The sequence below is a fragment of the Quercus lobata genome, chromosome 7 (genome assembly GCF_001633185.2).
Source record: "Quercus lobata isolate SW786 chromosome 7, ValleyOak3.0 Primary Assembly, whole genome shotgun sequence".
In the NCBI taxonomy this organism is placed as follows: Eukaryota; Viridiplantae; Streptophyta; class Magnoliopsida; order Fagales; family Fagaceae; genus Quercus; species Quercus lobata.
Window position 1 is genome coordinate 30070531 of NC_044910.1, and position 26232 is coordinate 30096762.

The 26232-nt window shown below is 38.6% G+C and overlaps 1 protein-coding gene, 1 long non-coding RNA gene and 1 pseudogene across 2 annotated transcripts; 1 reads left to right on the forward strand and 2 right to left on the reverse strand.

Annotated features, from left to right (window-relative positions):
• Nucleotides 1–3008: 3008 nt before the first annotated feature.
• Nucleotides 3009–4826, reverse strand: LOC115952913. Its single transcript, XR_004083594.1, has 2 exons — nucleotides 4430–4826; nucleotides 3009–3224 (listed from the first exon to the last, which is right to left on the reverse strand). It is a non-coding gene; the product is annotated as an uncharacterized LOC115952913 (long non-coding RNA).
• Nucleotides 4827–7348: 2522 nt separating this feature from the next.
• LOC115951880 lies at nucleotides 7349–7858 on the reverse strand. The gene has a single exon (XM_031069010.1). It carries the CDS (start codon nucleotides 7856–7858, stop codon nucleotides 7349–7351), a length of 510 nt encoding a protein of 169 aa, XP_030924870.1.
• A 7181-nt stretch (nucleotides 7859–15039) lies between these two features.
• On the forward strand, nucleotides 15040–25627 carry LOC115951881 (annotated as a pseudogene).
• Nucleotides 25628–26232: the final 605 nt, after the last annotated feature.

Below are 26232 nucleotides of genomic sequence, written 5' to 3' on the forward strand. Positions count from 1 at the left end.
CTTCTTAAGATTATAAGCATTCCAAGGTTGGGACAACGGTATCTCGTTCATGTCTTCTAGATAATATGCTCCTACACTTGCAATGGCTGTAATTTTGTACGATCCTTCCCAAGTTTGAGCTAGCTTCCCGACATTTGTATCTCGCATGCTTCCTACTGCTTTCCTTAGTACTAGGTCTCCGGCATTGAATTCCCTCACCCTCACATCTTGGTTATAATGCTGGGAAAACTTTTTCTGATACTCGGCTAGTCGTATAGTCGCTATGTCCCTGTATTCTTCAAGTAAATAGAGATGCTCCATTAGCTGACCGTCATCCCGAGACGTGTTAAATTCTGAAATTCGCACGCTACATAAATTGACCTCGGCTGGTATCACAGCCTCCGCCCCGTACATGAGAGAGAATGGGGTCTCCCACCTAGACCTTCGAGGAGTTGTCCAGTATGCCCACAAAACATTGGGTAGTTCCTCGACCTAGTTGCCCTTTGCACCTTCCAGTCTTCTCTTCAAGCCATTCACAATTACCTTGTTCACGGCCTCAGCCTAGCCATTACCTTAGGGATATGCCAGAGAGGAATATATGTTCCTGACACCGAGGTTGCTGCAAAATTCGCAGAGAGCTCGACTGTCGAACTGTAGTCCATTATTCGATATAAGGGAGTCCGGAACCCCAAACCTGGTGATTATATTCTTCCATACGAATTTATTCACATCTATGTCCTGGATATTAGCCCGAGCCTCTGCCTCTGCCCATTTGGTGAAGTAATCGATGGCCACCAAAACAAATCTTCGATTACCCGTTGCTCAGGGAAATGGTCCAAGTATATCCAACCCCCATTATGCGAAGGGCCAAGGATTACTAATCGGGTTTAAATGGCCAGCAGGCTGGTGTATCAGAGCGGCATGCTTCTGGCATTGCTCACACTTTCGAATGTATTCCATGGTGTCCTTCTACATTTGGGGCCACCAGAATCCCTGAGTCATTACCCGGTGCGCCAATGATCGTCCTCCTACATAGCTGCCGCATACCCCTTCATACAGCTCGGCAAGAGTTGGCCTACTTTCTCTGGGTGTAAGCACAAAAGATACGATCCCCCGAATGACCCACGATAAAGCTTCCGGCCTTTGGACAACCAATACCGGGCAGCTACCTTGCAGATCTTGTTGGCTTCCTTCTCATCATCCGGGATTCGGTCGTCGGCTAAGAAGTCAATGATGGGATTCATCCAGCTCGGTCCAAGTGTTTTGACTGTTGTGACTTCGACCCTTACAGCCCCTTCATCTCCCGCCAATTTAATGCTAGGCTCGGGGACAAGTTCCACTCTGATTAGTCGGGGAATCTCCTCGATAATTGATGATGCCAGTGTGGCAAGGGAGTCGACATGTCTGTTCTGTGCTCGGGCCACTTAGATCACCTTCACCGTACAAAAGCTACTTATGGTCTGCTTTACCAATTCTAAGTACGCTTTCATCCAAGGATCTCAAGCCTCGAAACTTCCTTGCACCTGGTTGACTATGAACCGTGAATCCGAATAAATTTCCACATCCCAGGCTTCTAACCTTGAGACTGCCCTCAATCCAGCAAGTAAAGCTTCATACTCCGCCTCGTTGTTGGAGGCGTTAAACCCCAATGTAAACAAATGCTCCAAGAGAATACCCTCCGGGGTAACTATGACAATCCCGGCTCTGGCCCCTTTGCCGTTGGAAGCACTGTCCACATGCACCTTCCAGGACGATGTTCCAACTGAGAGACCATTTCCCCTTTAGGAGATAATTCTGCCACAAAATCAACTAATACCTGCCCTTTTACTAAACTTCTCGGCTTATATCTTACATCAAATGCCCCGAGCCGTGTCCCCCATTTAGCTATTCACCCCGTAAAATCAAATCTTTTCAATAATGACTGTAGGGGGTATTCGGTCAACACATACACGGTATGAGCCTGAAAGTACTGAGGCAACTTCCTGGTAGCATGTACTAGGGCCAACACCAATTTCTCTACTGGCAAATATCTGGTCTCGGCGTCGACTAGGGTCTTGCTAATATAATACACGGGTTGTTGTACTCCCCGGTCTCTTAAAAGCACCACACTTACGGCATGGTCAGACACCGAGAGGTATATAAACAGCTCCTCTCCGAGCTCTGGTGCAGTCAGCATCAACGCCTGCGTTAAGTATTCCTTGAGATCCTGGAAAGCCTTTTCACATTCATCATCCCACCAAAATCCCTTCCACTTCTTTAAAAGCTGATAAAATGGTCTGCAGCGATCTGAGAATTTTGAGATGAACCGATTAAAAGCGACCAACATCCCAGTCAACAACTGTACTTCTTTCGGATTGCTCAACGACCTAAGACGCTTCACGGCCTCTATCTGGTCGAGATTAACCTCTATCCCATGGCTGGTGATCAAGTACCCCAAAAATTTGCCAGCTCCCACTCTGAAGGCACATTTTTCCACGTTAAGGCGCAATCTATGTTTCCGCAACACCTCAAACACCCCCTGAAGATCCTCTACATGTCGTGCCTCTTGCTTGCTCTTCACCACCATGTCGTCAATATACACTTCAACTGAATGCCCAATTTTATCCCAAAACATCCTCGTCATCATTCGCTGGTATGTCGCCCCGGCATTCTTTAGCCCAAAGGGCATCACGGTGTAATGATAATTTGCGTCGGGGGATATGAATGTCGTTTTCTCCTAGTCTTCGGCGGCCAAGGCAATCTGATGGTATCCTTGAAAGGCGTCCAAGAAACTCATCCTCAGGAGCCCGTAAGTGGCATCCACCAATTGATTAATTTTTGGCATGGGAAATGTGTCACGCCCCAAACCCAATACCCGGATTTGTGACCATGACCGGCATGCTAATATCAAGCCTAAAACTGATATTAACAAGAACCAACTTAACTTTTACAAAACTTTTACAAAAGCTTCTCTTTTTCTTGTCATTCTTGTTTCTTTACTTCTTGATATAATTTTTCACTTGATAGTCAGAGCATCTACACTATACTCGAAATATAACATAATCCACCAATCATTTAATTTCCACACTTTCACATGATACATCTTTTAATACTTTAAGGTACACAACTTTCATTAGATCCTAAAATACACAATACTACAAAGCTAAACATCAAATGTCTAATTTAGGATCTATACATATAAAACTAAAATCAGCTCCTTCCAAACTCGACTAAGGCTCCCTCTGCTCCAAAATAAAACCTGCTAACTGAAAAAGTGGAAGGCGTGAGCTACACAGCTCAGTAAGGGTAAGATATATGAGAATTCAATAAGGATGCATGTAAATCAAATCATTTCATTCTATGAATATTTGAACAGGAGAACATTTTTTCATGCATAGTATTTTATACTAGTCATAATAATAGCTTATACGCTCTTCATAGAAAATAATTGTTCTCCTTTTTCTTATCGGGTTAATAGTACCAAAACCTTTCGGATTAAACTTCTTTCATTTCCTACAAAGTCGCCGTATATATATTCTCATTACAAAATAATTATTTTAACTTAAATCAGATAATCGGCAACTTTGTATTAAGCTAGAAACATCTTGACTAATAAGAAAACTTTTCTTCATAAACTTCTTCTCATAAAGTACTATATCTTTCATGGTCATAAAAATTAACGTTTCATAAAAAAAGATATCTGATAACTTTTAGACATAAACTTGTACTTTCATCAAAAGTTTTATCTTTATAGCACAACAGAACTTCAGAAACTTTTATCTTTAATGAACAGTTTTTCTTTTTATTAGAAACTTCTTTTCATGAGAGCTTTTAACTTTTCATGATGCATTTAAACAAAATCATTCTCTCATGATTAATAACATAATATAGTTGTTCATAAATAACTTATTGGTTAGTCCATATCTGATAAGTCTGTACAGAGAAGGCCTCATCACATTTGGGTGCCCCCGTGTGTATGATATTATCCCCTTTGAGAGGCCTGATGGCACATCCCCTCCAGGTTTTTTTCCTCCCCGCCGTCCGTACACATTGGGGAGAAGGCCTTATTCAGATTAGAGTTACGGGCAACCAAATTTCCTCTACTTTAAATGGCCAAACAAATAATATTTTTCCATGGAAAGCCAGTAATTAACCCCTACTAGCAGAGTTCAGATCACCAGAGGACATAACCCGAAAACATTTCATACTTTACATCATACTGAAATTTCTTATTTTGTATAACATTTCATAATAATAGTATTTCTATTCTTTTCTTTAAACATCATGTTCGTGGAATCGGTAATAGCATCAATATGCTTAAATCATATACATAAGTTTTCGAAAGCTCACGAACATATCTTTGTCAGAATAATGATTATATGTCATATCTCTAATCAAAAACCTTTTAATGCATAATATACTTTAAAATAACCTCATGACTTACCAAATACCCATATAACTTATCCCTTACCTGAAAGCAGAGGAACGAAGAGCCTACAGTCGACGGAGCTTAAACCTGGGGAACTGGTAACACCTAAACCAAATATCAAAGTTTATTACTATCCATAATTCCTTTTCATAAACTTACACTTTAATCTCAAAGCCTATCTCTTATAATCAAGAAAATCCTAATCCCACCTCAACGAGGTTTCCACAAACACAAAATACATTCATCATACAACATGTTGAACAAAACAGCTTCATAAATACAACCGTTGCATGGTTTAGAACCCCTCCTTTGAGTACTAAACCTCAAACCAAGTTACACGAAATTAATCTATGGTCTAAACATACCAAAAGATAAACATATTAAATTATAGCTTAAAACATTCACCCTAACTTTAGAATTAAATCCTCAAAGTTAAGCATGTCCCTTACTGTTCACTGTTTTATTCCAGCAGCGTACGCCTCATTTGTAAAATACAAATGGGCTGTTCATGCATGTCCAATTGTCATGAAATTTTACAGAACCACTCCCCTGTATGTCCAGTATATACCATAAAATTTTGGAGTCAAATCATAAAAGCATGATTTATTAAAAATCATACAAGACAACGTGCTTAAATCTGTCTTGACAAAATTTCTTGCAACTTACAAATTAAACCATTATTTTTTGTTCATCCAAATGCTATGAAACCACTTCCATAACAACCACATGTGTCTTAGATTTTATAAAAACTACTCCTACCATCCTAATTCACAGAATATGATTTAATACATATTTTACCATGCATGAACACAGAATCTGTCACAGTGACAGCTTTGCAACGTTTTATCGTAAATTCACAAACAATTATCAAACGATGGTATTTTCATATGGGGATTTTATACACTCATTAGACATGTTATAAAACACATACATACAGTCATTTAACCATTTAGAGCAAAATACACACAACCAAAAATCCCAGCAGCAGCATCAAAATACTCATCCTAACTTTTTCTTACTTCATTAATCCTATAAAATCATTACTTAGTAAAAACCCTAATCTACCTTCAACAAACCATCAACACAATTTCAAAACTTCTTAAAATAGCATATATATATATATATATATATATATGTAGACTTATATGAAAGGATTTCCCTTTCCTAGTGGCTGGACTAGAAAGTATGAGAGGTAGAGAGCTTGAGAGAGTTGAAAGAAGCTTCCTTCTTGCTGCTGGACTTGTAGGTGTGAAAGGGAGAAAATAATTGAGAGCTTTTCCTTCTTTTGGTGTTGGACCCGTAGGAATGAAAGAGGGAGAGAGCTCTTAACTATTCTAGTTGCTTTTAAAAGAGTAGAAAGAAGAAAAGATGATGAAGCCTTATCTCTCTTTTCATTTGTGGACCCATGGGCTTGACAAAGTGGACCTAAGAGAGCTTCCTAGCTCTTTCCTTGAGAGAGAAAGAGAGCAAAGTGAGCTGAAATTTCTGATTTGTATGTGTACCCTTGGAAAAAAATGAGAGCAAGAGAGTTTATGAGATGTCCTAGAGCTTGAGAAAGTCAAGGAAGAGATTAGGTGGTGCTTGCTCATTGCATGTCCAAGTCTTGGTCTTTGGGGCTTATCAACATGCATGGTTCTTTGGCTTTACATGTGTTGAATTTCAATTGATTGCATGTGGGTGGAATTTCCACTATAATATCTCATGCATCATACATAGTTAAAACACCAACAACTATATATATATATATATATATATAAATCTCATAACTTAACCACTTAATATAGTTTTGCACATACTAAGTATATATTTATAATACAAATAACCATTTCAATTATTTATAATCTTTACAATTCTCATTCAATGGCATTATAAAATAATACGCTTATTAAATACTCTTATATTAATTTTTGTAAGTAAGTGGCTTAAAATATTAATAATACTTAACCACTTAAACACATAGTTTAATTATAAAAATTGGGTCGGGGTGTTACAAAATGGGTCCTTTGGGCATGCTCGGTTCAAGTCCATGAAATCCACACAGACCCTCCATTTTCCGTTCTTCTTCCTGACGACCACAGTGTTTGCTAGCCACTTCGGGAAAAAGGTCTCCTTTATTGCTCCGGCCTCCTTCAACTTCTCTACCTCCTGCCTTACCGCCTCAACATGGTTTTTGGCTAATCTTCTCGGCTTCTGCTTCTTCAGTGGATACAAGGGGTCTACATTGAGCTTGTGGACGATAAACACCGGATCAACCTTAGGAACTTCATAGGGGTTCCAAGCGAAGACATCTATGTTTTGAGTCAGAAACAGCAATACTTGGACCCTTTCCTCATTATTCATACTCGCTTCAACCTGAAAATATTTATTAGTGTCCGGTAATATCTTTACCTTTACTAGCTCTTCGGCACAGCTAGCCCCCATTCCTTCTCGAGGCCCCTGTGATTGCTATAAAGGGACCTTCCAGGATGCATCTTCCCGCTCAACCTGCTCCTGTTCAGACCGCCCAATCCCCTCGTCTCCTTCTAGTTGTCCGGTTGTTTCTCCCTGATTGACTTAATTCCCCCACTTCCAATTAACTACAGCAATAAGACACTGTCTGGCCGCTTGCTAGTCTCCTCTTATCATGGTGACACCCTGCTCGATTGGGAACTTGATCTTTACATGTAGGGTAGACGGGACAGCCCCCATTGAATGGATCCACGGTCTCCCCAGGATGGTCGTATATGAGGAAAATGAACTTACTATTGTAAATGTCACTGCCACCTCCTTCCCTCCCATAATCACGGGAAGTGAAATTTGCCCTTCAGGAATCATTACTTTACTGTCAAACCCAACCAAGGGCGAAGTGTGCTTCATCAGGTCCTATTTCCTCAGTCCGAGTCCCCTGAACAGATCCGAGTACATTACGTCAGCCCCGCTTCCTTAGTCTACCATTACCCTTTTTACTAAGAAGCCATTTATCTAGGCCGTGACCACTAATGCGTCGTTATGTGGTTGGATCTTCCCCTCCAAATCGTCATCGTCGAATGAGATAGGCTCCCGTGCAAACTTCATCTTCTTACCCGGCAACTGTAGGTCCGAGTTACCATCTACTGACACTACTGTCAACACTCCTTTCCTTCTCCCTGCAACGGGCCTTTCTAGGGCAACATGGATAACTTCAATCACCCCTACAGGGGGTGGGAGAGGGTTTCCCCTTTGCCGAGTATCTTGCCCTGCGATTCTGTCTCCCGAGTCCAACACGAAATCCTTTAAATGCCCGGCCTTGACTAATTGCCCGAGGTGATCCTTTAACACCCGACACTGTTCGGTAGTGTAACCTTTGTCTCGGTGATAAGTGCAGTACAGATTCCGATTCCTCCTGGATGGGTCAGCTCCCATTTTGTTCGGCCATCGAAAATACGGCTCATGTTTGATCCGGTCGAGAATCCTATGTACCGATTCCTTAAACGTCACATTCACTTCTCCCATCTGTGCAGTCGGCTCTTGAATCGTTAAACCCCCCCGAGATCTGAATGGGAGACCAGTTTACCGAGGACGATTCATCATTGGTGCTTTATCTTTGTTTTGCAGCTGGTCATCTTCTAAACGTTTATATTCCTCAATGCGTCTCATAAGCTACCGCATGCCTTCAGGAGGCTTCTTGGTCAACGACTCTCGTAGCCCAGAATCCTCGGGCAACCCCATCCTAAAAGTGCTTGCTGTGACCCTTTCATTATCCCCGCTTATCTCATTGTATAGCTCCTAATACCGGCTAGCGTAACTACAAAGGGTCTCTCCCGCCCTCATTTTCATTGACAGAAGTGCATCTACCGGCTGAGGTACTCGGCTGCAAGTCACAAACCAAACACTGAACTCCTAAATTAGCTCGGAAAAACTACATATGGATCCCTTCTATAACCCGTTAAACCACCTCAAAGCAGTTGGTCTCAGACTCGAAGGAAATACCTTCCACATCAGCGCATCATTATGAGTATGCAAAGACATCATCTGAATATAGTGACTGACGTGCTCTACTGGATCTGTTTTCCCGTCGTAGCAATTGAACGGGGGACGAGTAAACCTGTCTGGCATTTTGGCCCGCTCGATTTCATTCGAAAACGGAGACCGAGCTGCTTTTCGTAAAGCATGACTCATGGCATCTATGGCAGCATTTGGAGGCCGCCTTTCCTCCGGGGAGACTGAGTTCCTAACTTGATTTTTCCGAGAACGTGAGCGATCTCAGCGTTGCTCCGATTCCCGGGATGGAGACCGGTTCCTATACCATTGAGATCCCCGCGAATGTGAACGGTCTTGGTACTGATGGGATTCTTGGGAATGTGAACGACTTCGCCGTAGCCGAGATCCGGACTGATTAGATCCCTCCCCATACCTATTTCCTCCGATGCCGACCTCCCGTTGTTGGTCATCTCTGTCTCTTCTCCGACGCCTACCCTTTACCTCCAGCTCCAAACCCCTGAATAGTCTATGTAGCCGTTCAAGCTCTTCATCTCGTTCCTCCCTCTGCCTACATCCCGTAGCACCAGAGACCGTCCGTTGGGTTTGGTACGATCCTCCTCCCATGCCAGACATTTCTTCTTGTTGGTCATACTCCCTATCTTCTCGTTCCTTCTGTCTGCACTCTCGCCAGCTAGACCCCCAAAAAGACCCTACGGATCCACTTTCCGCATGACCCCCCGAATGCCTTTCAGACATTTTTCCCGAGCTCGAGTCCCTCTAGAACCACAGCGTCGTAGGAGGGCCTCACGGTGGGCGCCAATTGTACGCTACTTGGGCTCACAACTTATTTGTATGGTGGGTCTGGGTATCCTACTTTGGGTTGTTCTAGGTTTAGAGACTCAATGAGATCACTTTTCTCTCTTTCTCTATGTTTTCTTCCTTTCAGACCCTCTCTTTCTCTCTCTTTTCTCCTCCCAAAATTGCATCCCCCTTCCATTCATTAGTTTCTCCTATTTATTGCCCTTTGTTAATGGGGTGATCATCATTATCTTTTTAACTAGTGCAAAGAGAGGTCCAATGTTGATAAATTTAAGTGGATGTTTAGGTATGAGTGGTTTTGGAAATGGTTCCCACTGCAGCAAATGTGTTCGGTAGCGGAGTTTCCTAAGGTTCTGTCGAGCACTCAAATGGCGATATGACCGAGCATGTGTATATCGTCTGGGGATGATTTTCCGAGCAGTATGTGAGCGGAGCACCCATAGTCCGCTTTTCAAGTATTCGGACAACACCCATCTTTGACTCGTAGTTATTGTGGGCGTGGGACAGGATCCTTAGTAGTACGGAGGTTGGACCCCCAGCCCATATTATTAATCCATGGCCCAAGGCCTAAATGGACTTGGATGTTAGGTGCCGTACAACTATATATAAATAAATATATATATATATATATATATTGTTTTGTAGGATCCAAGCAAGAAAGAGTTTAAGATGCTTGCTGTGTTATTCTCTCAAATTTTTTAAAGCATGAACAACTTGCGATATTGAAGTAATTATTGAATTTTTTTTTTTTAATCAAATTACTGAATATTTTATATCAATAGGTATTTGACAACTTTAAAATATGAAAAGTTTTATGTTAAATGGATAACAACTATAATTTTGTTAATTTTTGCTTTCTAAATTACTAATAGTGATTTATCATGTTAAATTGGTAGTTTATTTGTATAATAATCAGCTACAATGTTGTAATGTTTTTTTTTTTTTTTTTCTAATTTGTGAGGTTTAATTCAAATAATTTTGAATAAGTCCTCTGAAATAAAATTCAATACCAAAAAAAAATTTGTTAGGGACTCTGTAAAACTAAGGGGAGTTTAAAGATAATATAAGTTTTGGTCTCATATAATATACTTATATTGTGAGCTTCAGTTGCTACAAGTAGTATTGTAGTAACTTAGATATGAAACTCTAGATGTAATACAAACAATTAAGGATAATGACATTCACTAATATTTGTCTTTTAATTTATATGATATTTTGCATAATTGCTTTGCATTCATTAATAAAACTTGTATTAACTAATATGCTCAACCTAGCACACACACCACATAACACACACTTGATCAATATCAAATCAACTTGGGAATCAGAATTTATCAATTTGTAATTTTTTATGTTTATATATGTGTGTTGGGTTCCCAAAAAAATACTAAATGAAAATAAATGAAAAGAAAAGAAATTAAATTGGGATAGATTTCTTTTTAAAATTTATTTTATTCTTTTACTTTTTTACGTAGAATTTTTATTAAGACGCTCATGCAGATATGGCTTTTTTAAGTATCGAATAACAAGGTATCAACTAAATGTTTTTATTATTATTTTGTTAACTCTTAGCTACCTTATTTTTAAGGGTGAGCATTCTGTTAATCACATTAATATTTATGGTCATTGAGATAAGGAAAAAAAAAATCAAAATGAAACATTGTTTAAAACACAAAAACCATAACAAAACCTTTAAGAATACAAGAACTAAAATAAAAATACCCCAAAATATTGGGAAAAAAATTCTCATTACATCAATTTTTTCTTTCTGAAAATTTTTATGTGGACCAGAAATGAATAATCCAAGGAGCTGAATGAGTGTAGGGCAACATGCACTCAAATTAGTGCCCTCTACCGACAACCCCACGCACCAAGAATATGACAATTGACTCAAAAAGACAGTGGCAACTGACAAGTATAGCAGAAAAAATGGACTTATATATTTTAATTTCTCTCGTTTTTCTATAATGGCAGCCATGACCATGTGGCTGCTACTCCAGGAACGACGTCTACACTGATACGCCCGACCAAAGTTGTAATCGTCCATACGATGCAGGTTATGGACGACCTTAATAAAATCGTCCTAAGGGAAAAGGTCGTCGCTCAAAGACATGAACACTCGTTTCCACTCTTCGCAGAGCCGTTACAAAACATTAATCAACCTTCAGACCGTTGGGAAGGGCAGCTCATCATTAACACCCTGCAAGGGCATTACCAGGCAAGATTAAAGCCTCCATCAAGACTCCACCAACGGCTAGAAGAAATCACCTGCACACATATATAAAGACCGAACCCCAAAAGGGGTAGGGTAAGAAAAATACTCTAACGCATTATTCTCATTGCTCTCCTTTGTCAATCATTCTGACTTTGGCATCGGAGACCTTTTTGCAGGCACAACGCCGGCGAACTACTTCATTTCTTTCGTCCACGAATTGCAAAAGATTGGATTGGTCAGGGACGGCTTCCATCTGGACGATCATAATAAACTGACGATCAGTTCATCATCATACACCACACCCATTCACTACTGTTAGTATCTCGTTTTGTCCTAAAGTAAAGTATAGTAAAGTATAAGGGCATGTTTGATTTGTAATTTGTCATCACTCAATTTTCATTATTCATCACTTAAAATACTCAATTTCTCAAACCCCCTGCTTGGCACCTTAACTCAAACCTAGTTTTCAACTTCAAAAGTTGCAGATGAGTTTCACAACAAAAAAAAAATTTGTCAAACATTGCGGCTGGTTTCACCAAAAAAATATATATAAATATATATATATATATATATATATATGTTTGCCAAACATTGCGGCTGGGTGTATGGGTTTAATTACAAAAATGCCATTGAAAATTGAGTTTTGAAATGTGTTTTCAATTTCTATAACTCATCACTCAAAAATCAGTAAATTGAGTAATGGAAACAATGATCCAAAACTCATCCAAACAAATGCTCATCCGTGGGACCCACACGATTTGAATGATGGAAACAGAAAATTGAGTGATATCACTCAAAACTCATCCCATCCAATTGCATGATAAATTATAAAACACCTCATTTAAAGGTGACTTAGTAGTAGAGAGTCTTTATGATCCATTATATTTCAAAGTTCCGAAGTTGTGTGTTCGAATAATACCAAACCTTATTACTTATTAGTTATTAGTGCTTGAGTGACACGTAATACCATTACTTAAGTAACATGGGGGCAGTGATCGCATTTGTGACTGCAAGCCCCTTGTTTTTCTTTTAATAAAAAAATGAAAAAATAGTTAAATTTAATTACAACCATAAATGCAATTCATTAAAATTTTCAATTAAATTCATATATATAATTGTAGTTAATTGAATCTAACTATCCTCGTTAAAGATGATATTGTTTTTGTACAATTGATTAAATTCACTACAATTGATTAAATTCACTGTGTTTTTTATTAATTTATGAGAAAATCTAATATGTGTTTGAATTTAATTGTGTGGTAAATTGTACTACAATTAAAAGAAGAGTAATGCTATAATCACAAACTATTTTACAAAATATTGATGTGGCAAACTTCTTATTAGTTTTTATCTAGGCATATAATTAATATTACTTTTTTCATTTACCAATAATCATTCACCACATTAGCAGTTTATAACATTTTTTGTAAAATAACTTGTATCTCTAGCATTATTCTTAAAAAAATCTAAGTTTTGCCAATTATAAAAATTTTATTGTTAATGAGTATTTTAATTTAAAATTAATTTATAATGTTTACATTATCATCCAAACTAATTCTCTAATCAGAGGGCACAAGAGTCTTGAATTAGAATATATAAAATTAGTGTAGACAACTACATTTAACCCTACCATAGTACAATTTCATTATTTAAAATTGGGAAATGTTAATGAATACCCTAAGGGCATTTTTCATGAAATTGGTTTAAAAAATTTCTAAAAATAGTTTAATAACAATTGTCCTAAGGTTACCCGTTGACATGACCCTTTAAAATTTTAAAAATAAAAATCAAATACATCCCACATGAAATTAGCTTAAATATGGGTAATCTTAGATGACAATTGACAAGATTTATCCAAGATTGCCTAAGAAAATTTGCAGTTAAAAGTTTTTTTTTAATTATTATAAATTGTTACAAATTTAAACTTTTGTTAGCCTTACAAAGGAACTAGTTGTTGGGTTATAGATTAACCCCGGTTAATTAATTCAATTACCCAAGTTGATTAATTATGTTAAATTACATACAAATCGTGGAGGCATAAACAAATCACCAAACAAACTAAGTGCAGCAGAAATTAAATTGACGTGGTAATTTGTAAACGAATGAGAAAAACCTCTCACAAGGCAAAAACCCCCCACCAGGTGATTTTAAATCACCACTCCCAAGAATCCACTAATCAAGGATCAAGCAGTTACAAATATAAGAAATCTTACTACTACCCTGAACTTTCCCAAAATACCAACTTATAGTTGAACCTTTACTCCAATCCCTAATTGAACTTGATCTTGTAGAGACTTCTTCTTGTACGTACAAATCCCAGTACGTGTCTAATTTCCTAGCAACTGATTGATTGTTGTTGGATGCAAAGTTTTTCACTTCAAAATACGTTGAAGATCTGGAAGCACTTGGTTATAAATCCCTAAGGCACACAAGAATGCAGTAGCTTCTCACAGAGTGAATGAGTTCTCTAAATTGAGTTTTTGTGTCTTTGATGACTTCAAAATAAAGTTTTTATATGCTTTAGAGGTTTAGTGAATGAAACCCTAGAAATCCAAGTCATCATGGGCCGAAATTCTAATTTGAGAATTCTATATCTAAATAGCTCGATAGATCAAGAGGTGTCGAGCTTAGTGTCAAGAATTACTCATTTAGTCTCAATAGATGCTAGTGTTGAGCTTGTGTCAAGACTAGTGTCGAGACTCACTAAATCAACTTTTCTTCACTCATTTCTTGATTTAGTTTTCATGTCTTTAAAGATACCATTTGTTTTGTCTTATCAACACACTTCTTGATATCCTAAACACATCTTAGATATACCAAATTACAAGTAAAGTGTATTTGGTCAAAAGATATGCCAATACATAGAAAATATGACCCTAACACTAATCAATGTATAAAGTTGAATGCCATTATTTGGTTATCTCATTGTTTTTTTTTTTTTTAAAGCTTACTTTAGATTCTTCACTACCAGGGATATTTTATGAAATGAAGTCCTCCTTCTACAAAGGTGTGGGCTGTTGGGGTCTCAAATTATAGTTGTAAAAGCTAATTAGGTTTCTTAGTTAAAGAAGAAAAAATTGATTTGGTTATTTTTTGGGTTTTTGGCTATTTCTTAGAGAGGAAGAAAAGTCATTGTGAAGGAAATATTGTCTACAGAGGAATAGGAGTTGAGTCTTTATAAATAGATGCTACCACAAATAATTTTATGGTTTTGATCCAAGGGTCATCCCCTAAATAACTCTCCTACCGGTTAAATAAGAAAGATGTATACCCATCCAACCAATTTTAAAATCCTTGATTTTGGATAAACTTCTACTCTCCCACTACACAAATTCAAATGTCCTTAAGTTTATAACAACCAAAATTTCGGAGATAACTTCTTCAAAATTAAAACCATTTTGAAACTTCTCATCTATTTAATGGAAACTCCCCGGCCTGTTATAAAGAAAATAAAAAAAGTGTATCTCATCCATATAAGATAAGATATAACAACTTGCGTGGTTTATATATAAATAATGATTAATAAGCTTAAGGCTGACTTTCATGGAAAATGTGAGATTCCTTAAAAGTCAAAATCGTTTACTTGGAAACTTGGGTGACGCGGGCCCTGCTGGGTGACCCATGAATTGTGGGTGCTTGACTTTAGGTATGAATACATATTACATTACATAGGATGTTCTCCTCAACATGATGTATGTAAACCAACCCTGCATTTCTTAGAATGAAAAGAAGAAATGTGTATGCAAATATAGCCATGTTTTCCAAGCTTGTAATACTGCTGCCTCTCCTAATAAGCGTTGTAGCCTCCCAAGATACCAATTTCACTTACAATGGTTTTAGATCAGTCAATCTAAGCCTAGACGGCATAGCCACAATCACTTCTAATGGTCTTTTGGAGTTCACCAATGACACCAAACAGCAAAAGGGTCATGCTTTCTACCCTACTCCAATAAGCTTCAAGAACTCATTGAATGACATTGCTTTCTCTTTCTCTACGACTTTTGTCTTTGCCATTGTTTCCGAATATCCAACTCTGAGCGGTCATGGGATCGCTTTTGTGATTGCTCCAACGAGAGGGCTTCCGGGATCTCTTCCAAGCCAATACCTTGGCCTTTTCAATGAGACCAACAATGGTAATTCCACCAATCATGTAGTTTCCATAGAGCTCGATACGATCCAGAGCCACGAGTTCAATGACATCAATGATAACCATGTTGGGGTTGACATCAATAGCTTGGATTCCGATACATCTACCTCAGCATGTTACTATGCTACCAGTGGTGGCTTTATGAATCTGACCCTTATCAGTGGCCACCCAATGCAAGTTTGGGTGGAATATGATGGGATCAAGAAGCAAATCAATGTCACTTTAGCTCCAATTAATGTTGATAAACCCAAAATTCCTCTATTGTCTTTGTCCCGTGATCTTTCACCCATCATTAACAAAACCATGTATGTTGGTTTCTCTTCCTCAACTGGCTCTGTCCTTACTTCCCATTATGTTTTGGGTTGGAGCTTTAAGATGAATGGTAAGGCTCAAGAACTTGTCCTTTCTCAACTTCCCAAGCTGCCTCGAGGTAAGGAGAGATCTAAACTTTTGACAATTGGTTTGCCTATAATCCTTGTTAGGTTAGTCTTGGTAGCAATTTCAGGTATAACTTATGTCATAAAAAGGAAGAGGAAATTTGCAGAATTGCTAGAAGACTGGGAGCTTGACTATGGGCCTCACAGATTCAAATACAAAGATCTTTACATTGCCACAAAAGGATTTAGGGACAAAGAACAATTGTGTAAGGTTGAATTTAATCAACTATCTTATTGGCTTTATTCCATGCCAAATTTGCTTGTATTTCAGCATTTAGTAACCCTGTATTTAGGTGAGTTTGTTGTAAGGGTAATAAGTGAGATGGAGTGTTGATTGCTCAAGAGTGTGAAAGAAAACAGAGACTCGCGGCTTGATCTCGTGGCTGGCTCGCGGCTGTAAGCCGCCAGATGCAGCACACGTGCTAAGCATGCCAGAAAGTGAACAGTCATGTTAGCTGGAGCACTACAGGACAAAACAGGACAATTGGCCATACGGTTATCTCGCGACTGGGTCTCGCGACTTAGTCAAGTCGCGAGGCCAAGCCGCAAGCCACCCCTGTTTTGTAAAACCTGACATTTCACATTCCTCTCTCACTCCAGTATAAATACCCCTTATACCCACAAATGAAAAAGAGCTTCCAGAGAGAATTTTGAGAGAGAAACCCTAGAGTAAAACGAGATTGATTCACCTACAATCTATATATTAGTCTCTTCAAATTCCTCAACTCTCTTCCTCTCCATTGTCAAACCCTTGAGAGGCATTTTACCAAAACCTTGTTCTCACCATATTCATCACTGTGAGAGGGCTGTTTGGTGTTCTGGGTAGCAGTTAGGAAGGATCAATCTACATTGGTTGATGCTACGGTCTAGTAGCAGAATCCGGGAAGCTAGAAAAGAAAAAGGTTCGGTGCAACTTCGTTGGAGCAAGAAGCTTGGAGGGCTTAGGTGCACTGGGTAAATTAGGCTTGGAGGGTTTATTGCTGTCCATGTATCCCAACTACATTTTCTAGTGGATTGTTTACCACTTGGAGGGCGGCGAAGAGGTTTTACGCCGAGGGCTTCGGTTTCCTCTTCGATAACACATCGCCTGTTGTCTTTGTGTTTGCATCTTCCTTCCCTTTTATCTTTGCCTTTTATTATCTGCTACGGGTTGTGATTTTAATTTGGTTTAGACAGTTTTTCCAATTCTATATTATAACTTATGTTCATTTTCTGCACACTAGTTGTTTGACATAATGCTTGAATTGGTTAAGTTGTAAATTGGGGGTCTAAACGTTCAAGGGTGTTTATACACATATTTGAACTTTCAATTAATATCAGAGCGGGTACACATCTTGTGGTTTCATTACCATTGTGTGATCATTTACTCCCTTTTGAGATGGATTGGTCTCAATCCCTAAATGCACCTCCATATTTTAATGGTAGTAATTACGCTTTTTGAAAAGTTCGCATGAGAGCTTTTCTGTGTTCCATTGATGAGTCTGTTTGGGATGCTGTTGAGATAGGTTGGACCAGGCCTGAGGAAGCCAAATCCACATGGGATAAGGCAGCACTTGCTGCATCTAATGCTAACAGTAAAGCACTCAATGCTATTTTCTGTGGTGTCTCTCCAGATGAATTTCACAGGATCTCTCACATTACTGTTGCTAAAGAAGCATGGGAGATATTGGAGACCACTTACGAAGGCACGAAGAAGGTAAAAGACACCAAGTTACAGATGCTAACCACTCGGTTTGAGGAGTTAAAAATGAGTGAGGATGAATCATTTGACTCTTTCTATAGCAAGCTGAATGAGGTGATTGTAAGCAAGTTCAATTTGGGAGAGAAAACGGAGGACTCTAAAATTGTAAGGAAGATCCTTCAATCATTGCCGGAAAGTTTTCGTACTAAAGTGACAGCGATTAAAGAGAGCAAGGACCTTGATGACATCAAAGTCCAGGAGCTGGTTGGTTCTCTTCAGACTTATGAGATATCGCTGCCCAATCAATGGAAGAGTAAATCTCTTGCTCTTAAGACCATTAATGAGAAGGTGGAAGATCATGACTCATTGGGAGAAGATGTGGTTGACAAAGATGTTGCATACCTTGTAAAAAATTTCAGAAAATTCTTGAAATTCAAAAATAATGGCAAATTTGGTGATAAAGGAAAATTTCAAAGTTCAGAAAGGGAGAAAAGGGAATTCAAAAAGAAAGATGGAAAAGAATCTCAACCTATACAAGGTGTCACTTGTTTCGAATGTAACGGGCATGGACACTTTAAGAAAGAATGTCCGAATTATTTGAAATCGAAATGCAAAGTGTATGCCACGACATTGAGTGACTCGGATTCATCCGACTCAGAATCTGAAGAAAGCTGTGATAGAGAGGGGAACTACTCAGCTTTTATGACTATTACTCATATTGAGTCTTCAGACGAGTTGAATCTGCTTGTACAAGACCTTGGAGAACATAGTGATGAAGAATCACTGGGAATTGTTGAAGAATCAGATGCTGAAGAAGATGAAAGCACAGCCAATCTTCAAGAGAATTATAACTCACTCCTTGAGAAGTCGGGTGAGTACACAAGGGTGGCAAGGCAGCTATGAGAAAAATGAAGAAGGCAGAGGAGGATTATAAAAGTCTCCTAATCCGATATAAGGAGGCCAAATGTGAGATAGAAACACTGAATGGTGAGCTGTCAGAAGCTTACACAAAAGTGAGATTTCTTGAGCAAGAGGTTGTGTAAGCAAATGCTAAAATTGAGAGGGTCACCACCAAGAAGCTAGATGATGTTATTTCATCGCAAAAGAGCTTTTCAGACAAATCCAGGTTGGGATATACTGGAGGAAGTAGCTCATCCGAAAATGTCACTAAAGAAGTGAAGTTTATAAAGGCCAAAGAATCAGTTGATGTTGGTCCTACTGCTGAGAAGCCCAAGATAGAGGAGAAGAGAAATGTGGGGAACGAACGGTTGTTGAATTCCCGTAATCAATCTGTGGGCAGGTCTGAATCTCGAGCCAAGTCTCGTCCACGACCACAAAGAGGTATGTGTGTCATCATTGCGGACTTCAAGGGCATACTCGACCAAATTGCCAAAAGCTGAGAGTAAAGAATAGTGCAACTCCTCAAAGGTCACAAGGACCTAGAAATAATAGAAGAAATTGGGTAGGTGAACAATCAAGAGATCAAAATGGTGATCCCGGAATGATGAACATGATGAAGATGATTGGTGCATTCACCAACTGCTTGGAAAGCTTCTCACGAAAGTTTGAAAGCCCTAACTCCCGTACCCAATCCTATAAGGAAATCACCCCAAACGCAAGTGATGTGTGGGTGAAAAAGGGTACTCATGCATAAGCATTACAACATGTCCATGCATTAATACTTCCTATGCTTTGTGACGATGTTTGATTGTTTGCTTGTTGTTTATGTGATGGTTGTTTGTTTGTCTATTTGTGCATACTTTTGGTTTTCTTTTTGTTTTTGATCTATTTTTTTCTTTATGTCAAAAATCCAAAAATCACATAAAAATTAGAAAATCAAAAAGTTTAATTGACATTGTTGAGTTTTTGTCTCAAAACTTGTTTTGCCTTGTACCTTTGTGCTAATGGCTTTGTGCATTTTCGAGCATAGCTTGTCTCTTTGCACTCTTATCACTGTGGGAGAAATCTTGAAATCTATGTGATTGTTGTAAATAGATCTTCAAACTAGTCATGAATGATTAGTGAATGGTTATGATGATCTTGAGACATGCATAGACTTGTGTCTATATATCTTCCCACTCTTTATTTTTGTTTTTGCTAAAAAGAGTTCACCAAATGTAAATCTCCAAATGAAAAGAGATATTGAGCTATAAAAGTCTGTCGTACATTCTAGTATTCGACTAGGAAAAAGGGTAAGCGACCTAAAATTAAAGTGAATGTTTATTTAAAAAGCCAAAGGCTATCTCATCAAGGTGAAATATCTATTATCACTCTCACAATGAGAGGGGTTTTTCTTGAAAGGATCAAAAAGATCAAATGTTATGATTAAAAGTGGAGTCAAATGTAAAGCTCCAAGATATGTTATCAAGTTTTGTGGGAGGTCATATATACATATTTCTATAATTGAGATGGATCACTTAATCTAGTGCTAATTGTGTATGCCTTGGTTGAATTGATCATTGAAATTTCACATTAGACTAAGGACTATCTCATTGTTGATATCCACACACAACACACAAGTTTATGTTCAATAAATGCCATATTCATTTGTGTGATTGTACTTGATGAAATGTGTTTTCACATGCTCAATCTTTGTTAATTCAAACACAAAAAGATTTTTGAGTGTTTTAGGTGTTTTTGAAAAGTATTTTGTTCTCAAAATTTGAAAATTTCAAAAATTCATTTTTGCCCTGTTTTGACGACTCAATCGCGGGTAAGTCAAGTCGCGGGCCTCAGTCGCGAGTTCGCGGGTCAATTTTGGTGACTTGTTCGCGAGTGGAAGGTCCAGTCGCAAGGGTTACTCAGAGATTTTCGCGGCTCAGCTCGCGACTCCCTCGCAGGTAGACCTTCCAATCGCGAAAAACACTTAGAAAAATTTTTCAAATTTTTGTCTTTGAATGTTCTAGCGGCTTGACCTGGCGACTTGTTGGCGACTCACCTCAATCGCAAAAAACGCGTGTTTGGCAAAAATAGGGGCAGTTTTTAAATCTTTTTCAGTTTTCCCTCGAACTTTTGTGACTATTCATCTTCTCTCTCAACTATCTCCTTCCCAAACACTCCGTGTACCCATTTTCAAACTCCATTGTTGCTTCATTTCTTCTCAAAATCATCAAGAAAAGGTATGGGTCTTATTTTCCTCATCTCATATTCTCTGTTGAATGAATGTTTTTCGTGCCATTTGGGTAGATACTATTTTTGTAACATTCTCCTCTTGGTTTAATGGGTATGGTTGGTTGTGTCTGTTGTTGCTTTCATCCATTTTCATATTGTGGTCACATTGTGCTCTTTCTTTTGTTCCGTTATTTGCCTGTTGTTGATTTTCAAACTCTTTTGATAAATGGGTTTGGTATATTTTGTGACTTGCTCCATCCATTTGTGTGTGTATTAAAGTTTGCTTGCGGCATTGGATTACTTATCTCAGATTATTGTGTCTTTATGATAACATAACATGTGTGTGATTGCATCTTGAAAGTATCTCTTTAAAACACTTCATTTTCTGAATGTTATGTCTCACTGCCATGTGCTTTATTTTGGGTTATGTGGTCTAATTTTTGCTATCCGTTCCTAATGTTCGAATGCTGTCATTTTCTGCATATCATGGTCATGGTAAACTGTCTCATTGACAGTTATTTCTGAATTTGTGTTTCACTATGCTCTATTGCTCTTTTGCCATTGTGTTGCCCCTGTCTTATTATGCACTTTAGTATTGATGGTGGTTTGTTTGGGTCTGACCTGTCTTAAGTTTGTATGTGTGTATTAAAATCTCTGGTTTACACTCTTATTTGCATCTATTCATGTTGATATTTATCTTGTGTGGTGCTGTTTTTGGTTCGTTGCTGTGGGCCTATTCTCTTGCAGATGTCTCGTCGATCCTCTAAGGGTAAAGACATTGTTGCTGATGATCCAGCAATCCCAGTTGCTAAAAGGACTCGACTCTCATCACAATCATCTCAAGACTCCAATGAGGAGAGGTTTAGAACCCCGCTTACCTCACACATCTGCTCAAACATCTTTGACAAGTCAACTCCTATAGTGGAACGAGTGGTGGAGTTTAACACCTTAGGGACCAATTTTATCCCTCGATTCTTTGAGCCACGAGATTGCGCAAACTTGTTTGGGAACTTTGTCGATCCAATGGATGAACTGGTTAAGGAATGCTTCTCCAATGCAACTGATCTTGGAGTTGAACTTATTTTCTGGGTCAAAGGAAAGGAATTTGGCATTTCCCCGAACTCCATCGCTAATATTCTCGGCATCACTAGACCTCAGAATGTGGATCTAACTCCGTACGATGATCGAACTCCAGAGATTCAAGACATTCTACAAATCCTAGGATCTGATCATGAAGTATCCAATACAAGCACATCCATCAGCACCGCAAAGTTTGCACCAGAGCTGACCACACTGAAGTTGATCATGTTCTCTAATCTCTACCCACTGTCCAACACTACCTTCATAAATCTTGGAAGAGCTCAATTCCTTTGTGATCTTATTACAGGAGCCCCCATTGGTATCTGTACTCACATTTTTCACACCATGAGGAAGACCGCAGTTCGAACTGTAGCTCGAGGAATTATTCCATTTTGCAATCTCATCATGAAGCTCATTCTTCGTGAAGGCGTTGTTCCTCCCACAAATGGAAAAATGTTGACCCGTCAGCGTCCTATTTCCATGTACACTCTTCAAGCTAGCAGAAGTCACTCCTCTAAAACACCAAAGAGTGCACACATCTCTCCGATTACTCCATCTGCTCCTGAGTTAAAGACACCTGTACATACCACACCTACTTCACGTGTTATTCCTAAAGTTCCACAAGCTAGCATTCCGCAAGCACAAACTGATCCTCAAACTGATAGAGTGGGAAATATGCTTGAAAATATTCAGAAACGCATTTATGAGATGGTGACACTTCTCTACTCCACAAACAACCATGTTCAAATGCGTCTCGAAACTATGGAGAATCAGCTAGACGCTATTCAACGAAAGTTAGACGACAGCCTTTAACTATTCGTGCCAAAAAGGGGGAGAGCATTCAGTAAGGGGGAGAAAGCTCAAAGGGAAGTGTGCATAGTAATAGGGGGAGTCCACACATACTTTTGTTTATGCCTTATCCTTTAAACTTATAAGTTTATGTTTTTGGATATTTAATGTTTCTTTGGGTTTGATACACTGTGGTTTTGGTGTATTCTTGTTTCTAACTCATAACTTATAATCTTGGTTTACTCTTTTATATATAATGTTGATGTTATTCAATTTAAGTTGATATATTGTGGTTTATACCCATGTTGCTTTTGTAAGCTTTTAAGGTTATGTTTTATGCATATTTGTAGGCTTTATGGTGTGTACTATGTTTTATGCAGCCTTTTATGCTTTGTTTAAATCAGCACTTCTATCTAAATGTCTTGCATTTTGTTTTAAGTACTGTCACTCTTCTGCCCTTTTAGGATTGTTCCTAAATGCATATACTTAGTGTATTATGCATTGGTTGAGTGTTAGGCATACAAGTAACTTGCTTTGTTCTTGTTTACTTGTATGTTCTAGTGTTCATTCCAAGTGTGAATGAACACTGTGATCACTACCTTGTGGTGATTACTTGGTTGATCAAGCCATGATTTGAAACTTCACTTCATCCTTGCTTGATCACTTTAAGCCTGTTTCATATGCATTTCATACTTTTCTGCATACAATGATCATGGTGTATTGTTGTGTTTTCAGGAATTTCATGTTCTTATGATTCAAGTGCTTCACAGTTTCTAGAGTTAGGTGTGAGTGAGTTTTGTTCAACTGTTTCCAACTCATATGTTAAGTCTAGAGTCTATTTTAGGGTTTTGTCATGGAATAGCCAAAGGGGGAGATTGTAAGGTTGAATTTAATCAACCATCTTATTGGTTTTATTCCGTGCCAAATTTGCTTGTATTTCAACATTTAGTAACCCTATATTTAGGTGGGTTTGTTGTAAGGGTAGTGAGTGAAATGGAGTGTTGATTGCTCAAGAGTGTGCAAGAAAACAAAGACTCACGGCTTGATCTCGCGGGTGGCTCGCGGTTGTAAGCCATCAGATGCAGCACACGTGCCAAGCGTGCCAGAAAGTAAACAGTCATGCTAGCTGGAGCACTACAGGACAAAACAGGACAACTGGCCATACGGTTATCTCGCGACTGGGTCTCGCGACTTAGTCAAGTCGCGAGGCCAAGCCGCGAGCCACCCCTGTTTTGTAAAACCTGACGTTTCACATTCCTCTTTCACTCCAGTGTAAATACCCCTTATACCCACAAATGAAAGAGAGCTTCCAGAGAGAATTTTGAGAGAGAAACCCTAGAGTAAAACGAGATTGATTCACTTACAATCTATACATTAGAGTCTCTTCAAATTCTTCAACTCTTTTCCTCTCCATTGTCAAACCCTTAAGAGGCATTTTACCAAAACCTTGTTCTCACCATATTCATCACTATGAGAGGGCTGTTTGGTGTTCAGGGAAGCAGTTAGGAAGGAACCAATTTACATTGGTTGATGCTACGATCTAGTAGCGGAATTCGGGAAGCTAGAAAAGAAAAAGGTTCGGCGCAACCTCGTTGGAGTAAGAAGCTTGGAGGGCTTAGGTGCACTGAGTAGATTAGGCTTGGAGGGTCTATTGCTGTCCATGTATCCCAACTACATTTTCTAGTGGATTGTTTACCGCTTGGAGGGCAGCGGAGAGGTTTTACGCCGAGGGCTTCAGTTTCCTCTTCGATAACACATCGCGTGTTATCTTTGTGTTTGCATCTTCCTTCTCTTTTATCTTTGCCTTTTATTATCTGCTGTGGGTTGTGATTTTAATTTGGCTTAGACATTTTTTCCAATTCTATATTATAGCTTATGTTCATTTTCTGCACACTAGTTGTTTGACATAATGCTTGAATTGGTTAAGTTGTAAATTGGGGGTCTAAACGTTCAAGGGTGTTTATACACATATTTGAACTTTCAAATTGGGTAGTGGTGGATTTGGTAGAGTTTACAAAGGTGTGCTACCTACCTCTAAAATTGAGATTGCTGTGAAGAAGGTCTCTCATGAATCAAGACAGGGAATGAGAGAATTTGTGGCTGAAATTGTGAGTATAGGTCGGCTTCGCCACAGAAATTTAGTACCACTCTTGGGCTATTGCCGAAGAAAAGGAGAATTGCTTTTGGTGTATGACTACATGTCCAATGGAAGCCTAGACAAGTACCTCTTTGATCAACCTCAGGTCACCCTCAGTTGGAGCCAAAGATTTCACGTCATAAAAGGTGTGGCATCAGGGCTGTTTTATCTACACGAAGGATGGGATCAAGTTGTTATTCATAGAGACGTGAAGGCTAGTAATGTCTTGCTAGATGGTGAACTAAATGGTAGATTAGGTGACTTTGGTCTTGCAAGATTATATGACCATGGAACTGATCCTCAAACTACCTATGTGGTTGGAACTCTTGGGTATCTTGCACCAGAGCATACTCGAAGTGGCAAGGCCACAACAAGCACTGATGTGTTTGCTTTTGGGGCCTTTATGCTCGAGGTTGCTTGTGGAAGAAGACCAATACAGGCATATGGGCCATCAGAAAATTCAATTTTCGTTGATTGGGTGTTTTCTCATTTGAGCCGAGGCAAAATTATGGAGGCAAGGGATCCAAAGTTTGGTACAAATTATGTAGCAGAGGAACTACAGTTGGTTTTGAAACTAGGATTGCTGTGCTCTCATTCAGAGGCTGCAGCAAGGCCAAGCATGCGCCAAGTTGTGCAGTACTTAGAAGGTGATGTTCCTTTTCCAGACTTAACATCGCTTGGCCTTTCTTCCACCGGCTTAACATTTGCACATAGGGATGGTTCGATGATTTTTTCATGTCCTATCCGTCTTCTACGAACGAGGCTTTTTCTCATACGTCTTCCATTGCAGAGTCACTTCTCTCAGGGGACCGTCAATACCAAAAGCTTATATTTGTGCTTGTGATTTGTGACTTCCTACTTATCCACAAAGACAGAAAGTGGTGAAATTTTTTTAATGTAATCTTTTTAATGATTGAACTGTACTACAATATAGTTTCTTCTCCAATGCGTGCAGTGTATATATATAACAAATTGATTGTGAAAAGTGTAAACATGAAAATTGCGATCTCTCTAGCTCTTTGGGATTTTCTCTAGTCATGTTTGCTTAGCACATTTCCAGATTTCCTTCCTCTAATTGTACAAGAATCTGCAATGAATTCCACCCGTCCATTTTTTGTTTTTTCTTTAAATAGACGGTGAAATAACATCAGCTCATAAATTCTGAAGACGTCTATTTCATTTTTTTGTGTTCCACTTCATAAGCTACCAATTATAATAACTTACTATTTATTTATTTAATTTTCTTAACAAATGTTTTAAGAGTATTCGTTTATAAAATGCTTTTAAAAACTTATTATACAAAATGAGAAAAACAATTGATTTTTGTGACAATTTTATATATTTCCTATAAGAATGGTAACAAAACTTTCTTTAAAATTGTTCATTAACAAATGCCCTAAGAGCACCCATCAACTGAATCCAAATATAAAATAGAAAAAAAATCAACCACATAGCATATTATGATTAGTGAAATATAAAGTGGAACATAA

Excerpts from the sequence above, each read along its gene's own strand:
- LOC115951880 (XM_031069010.1), bottom strand. The coding sequence starts at position 7,858 with ATGGGAGAAGTGAATGTGACGTTTAAGGAATCGGTACATAGGATTCTC.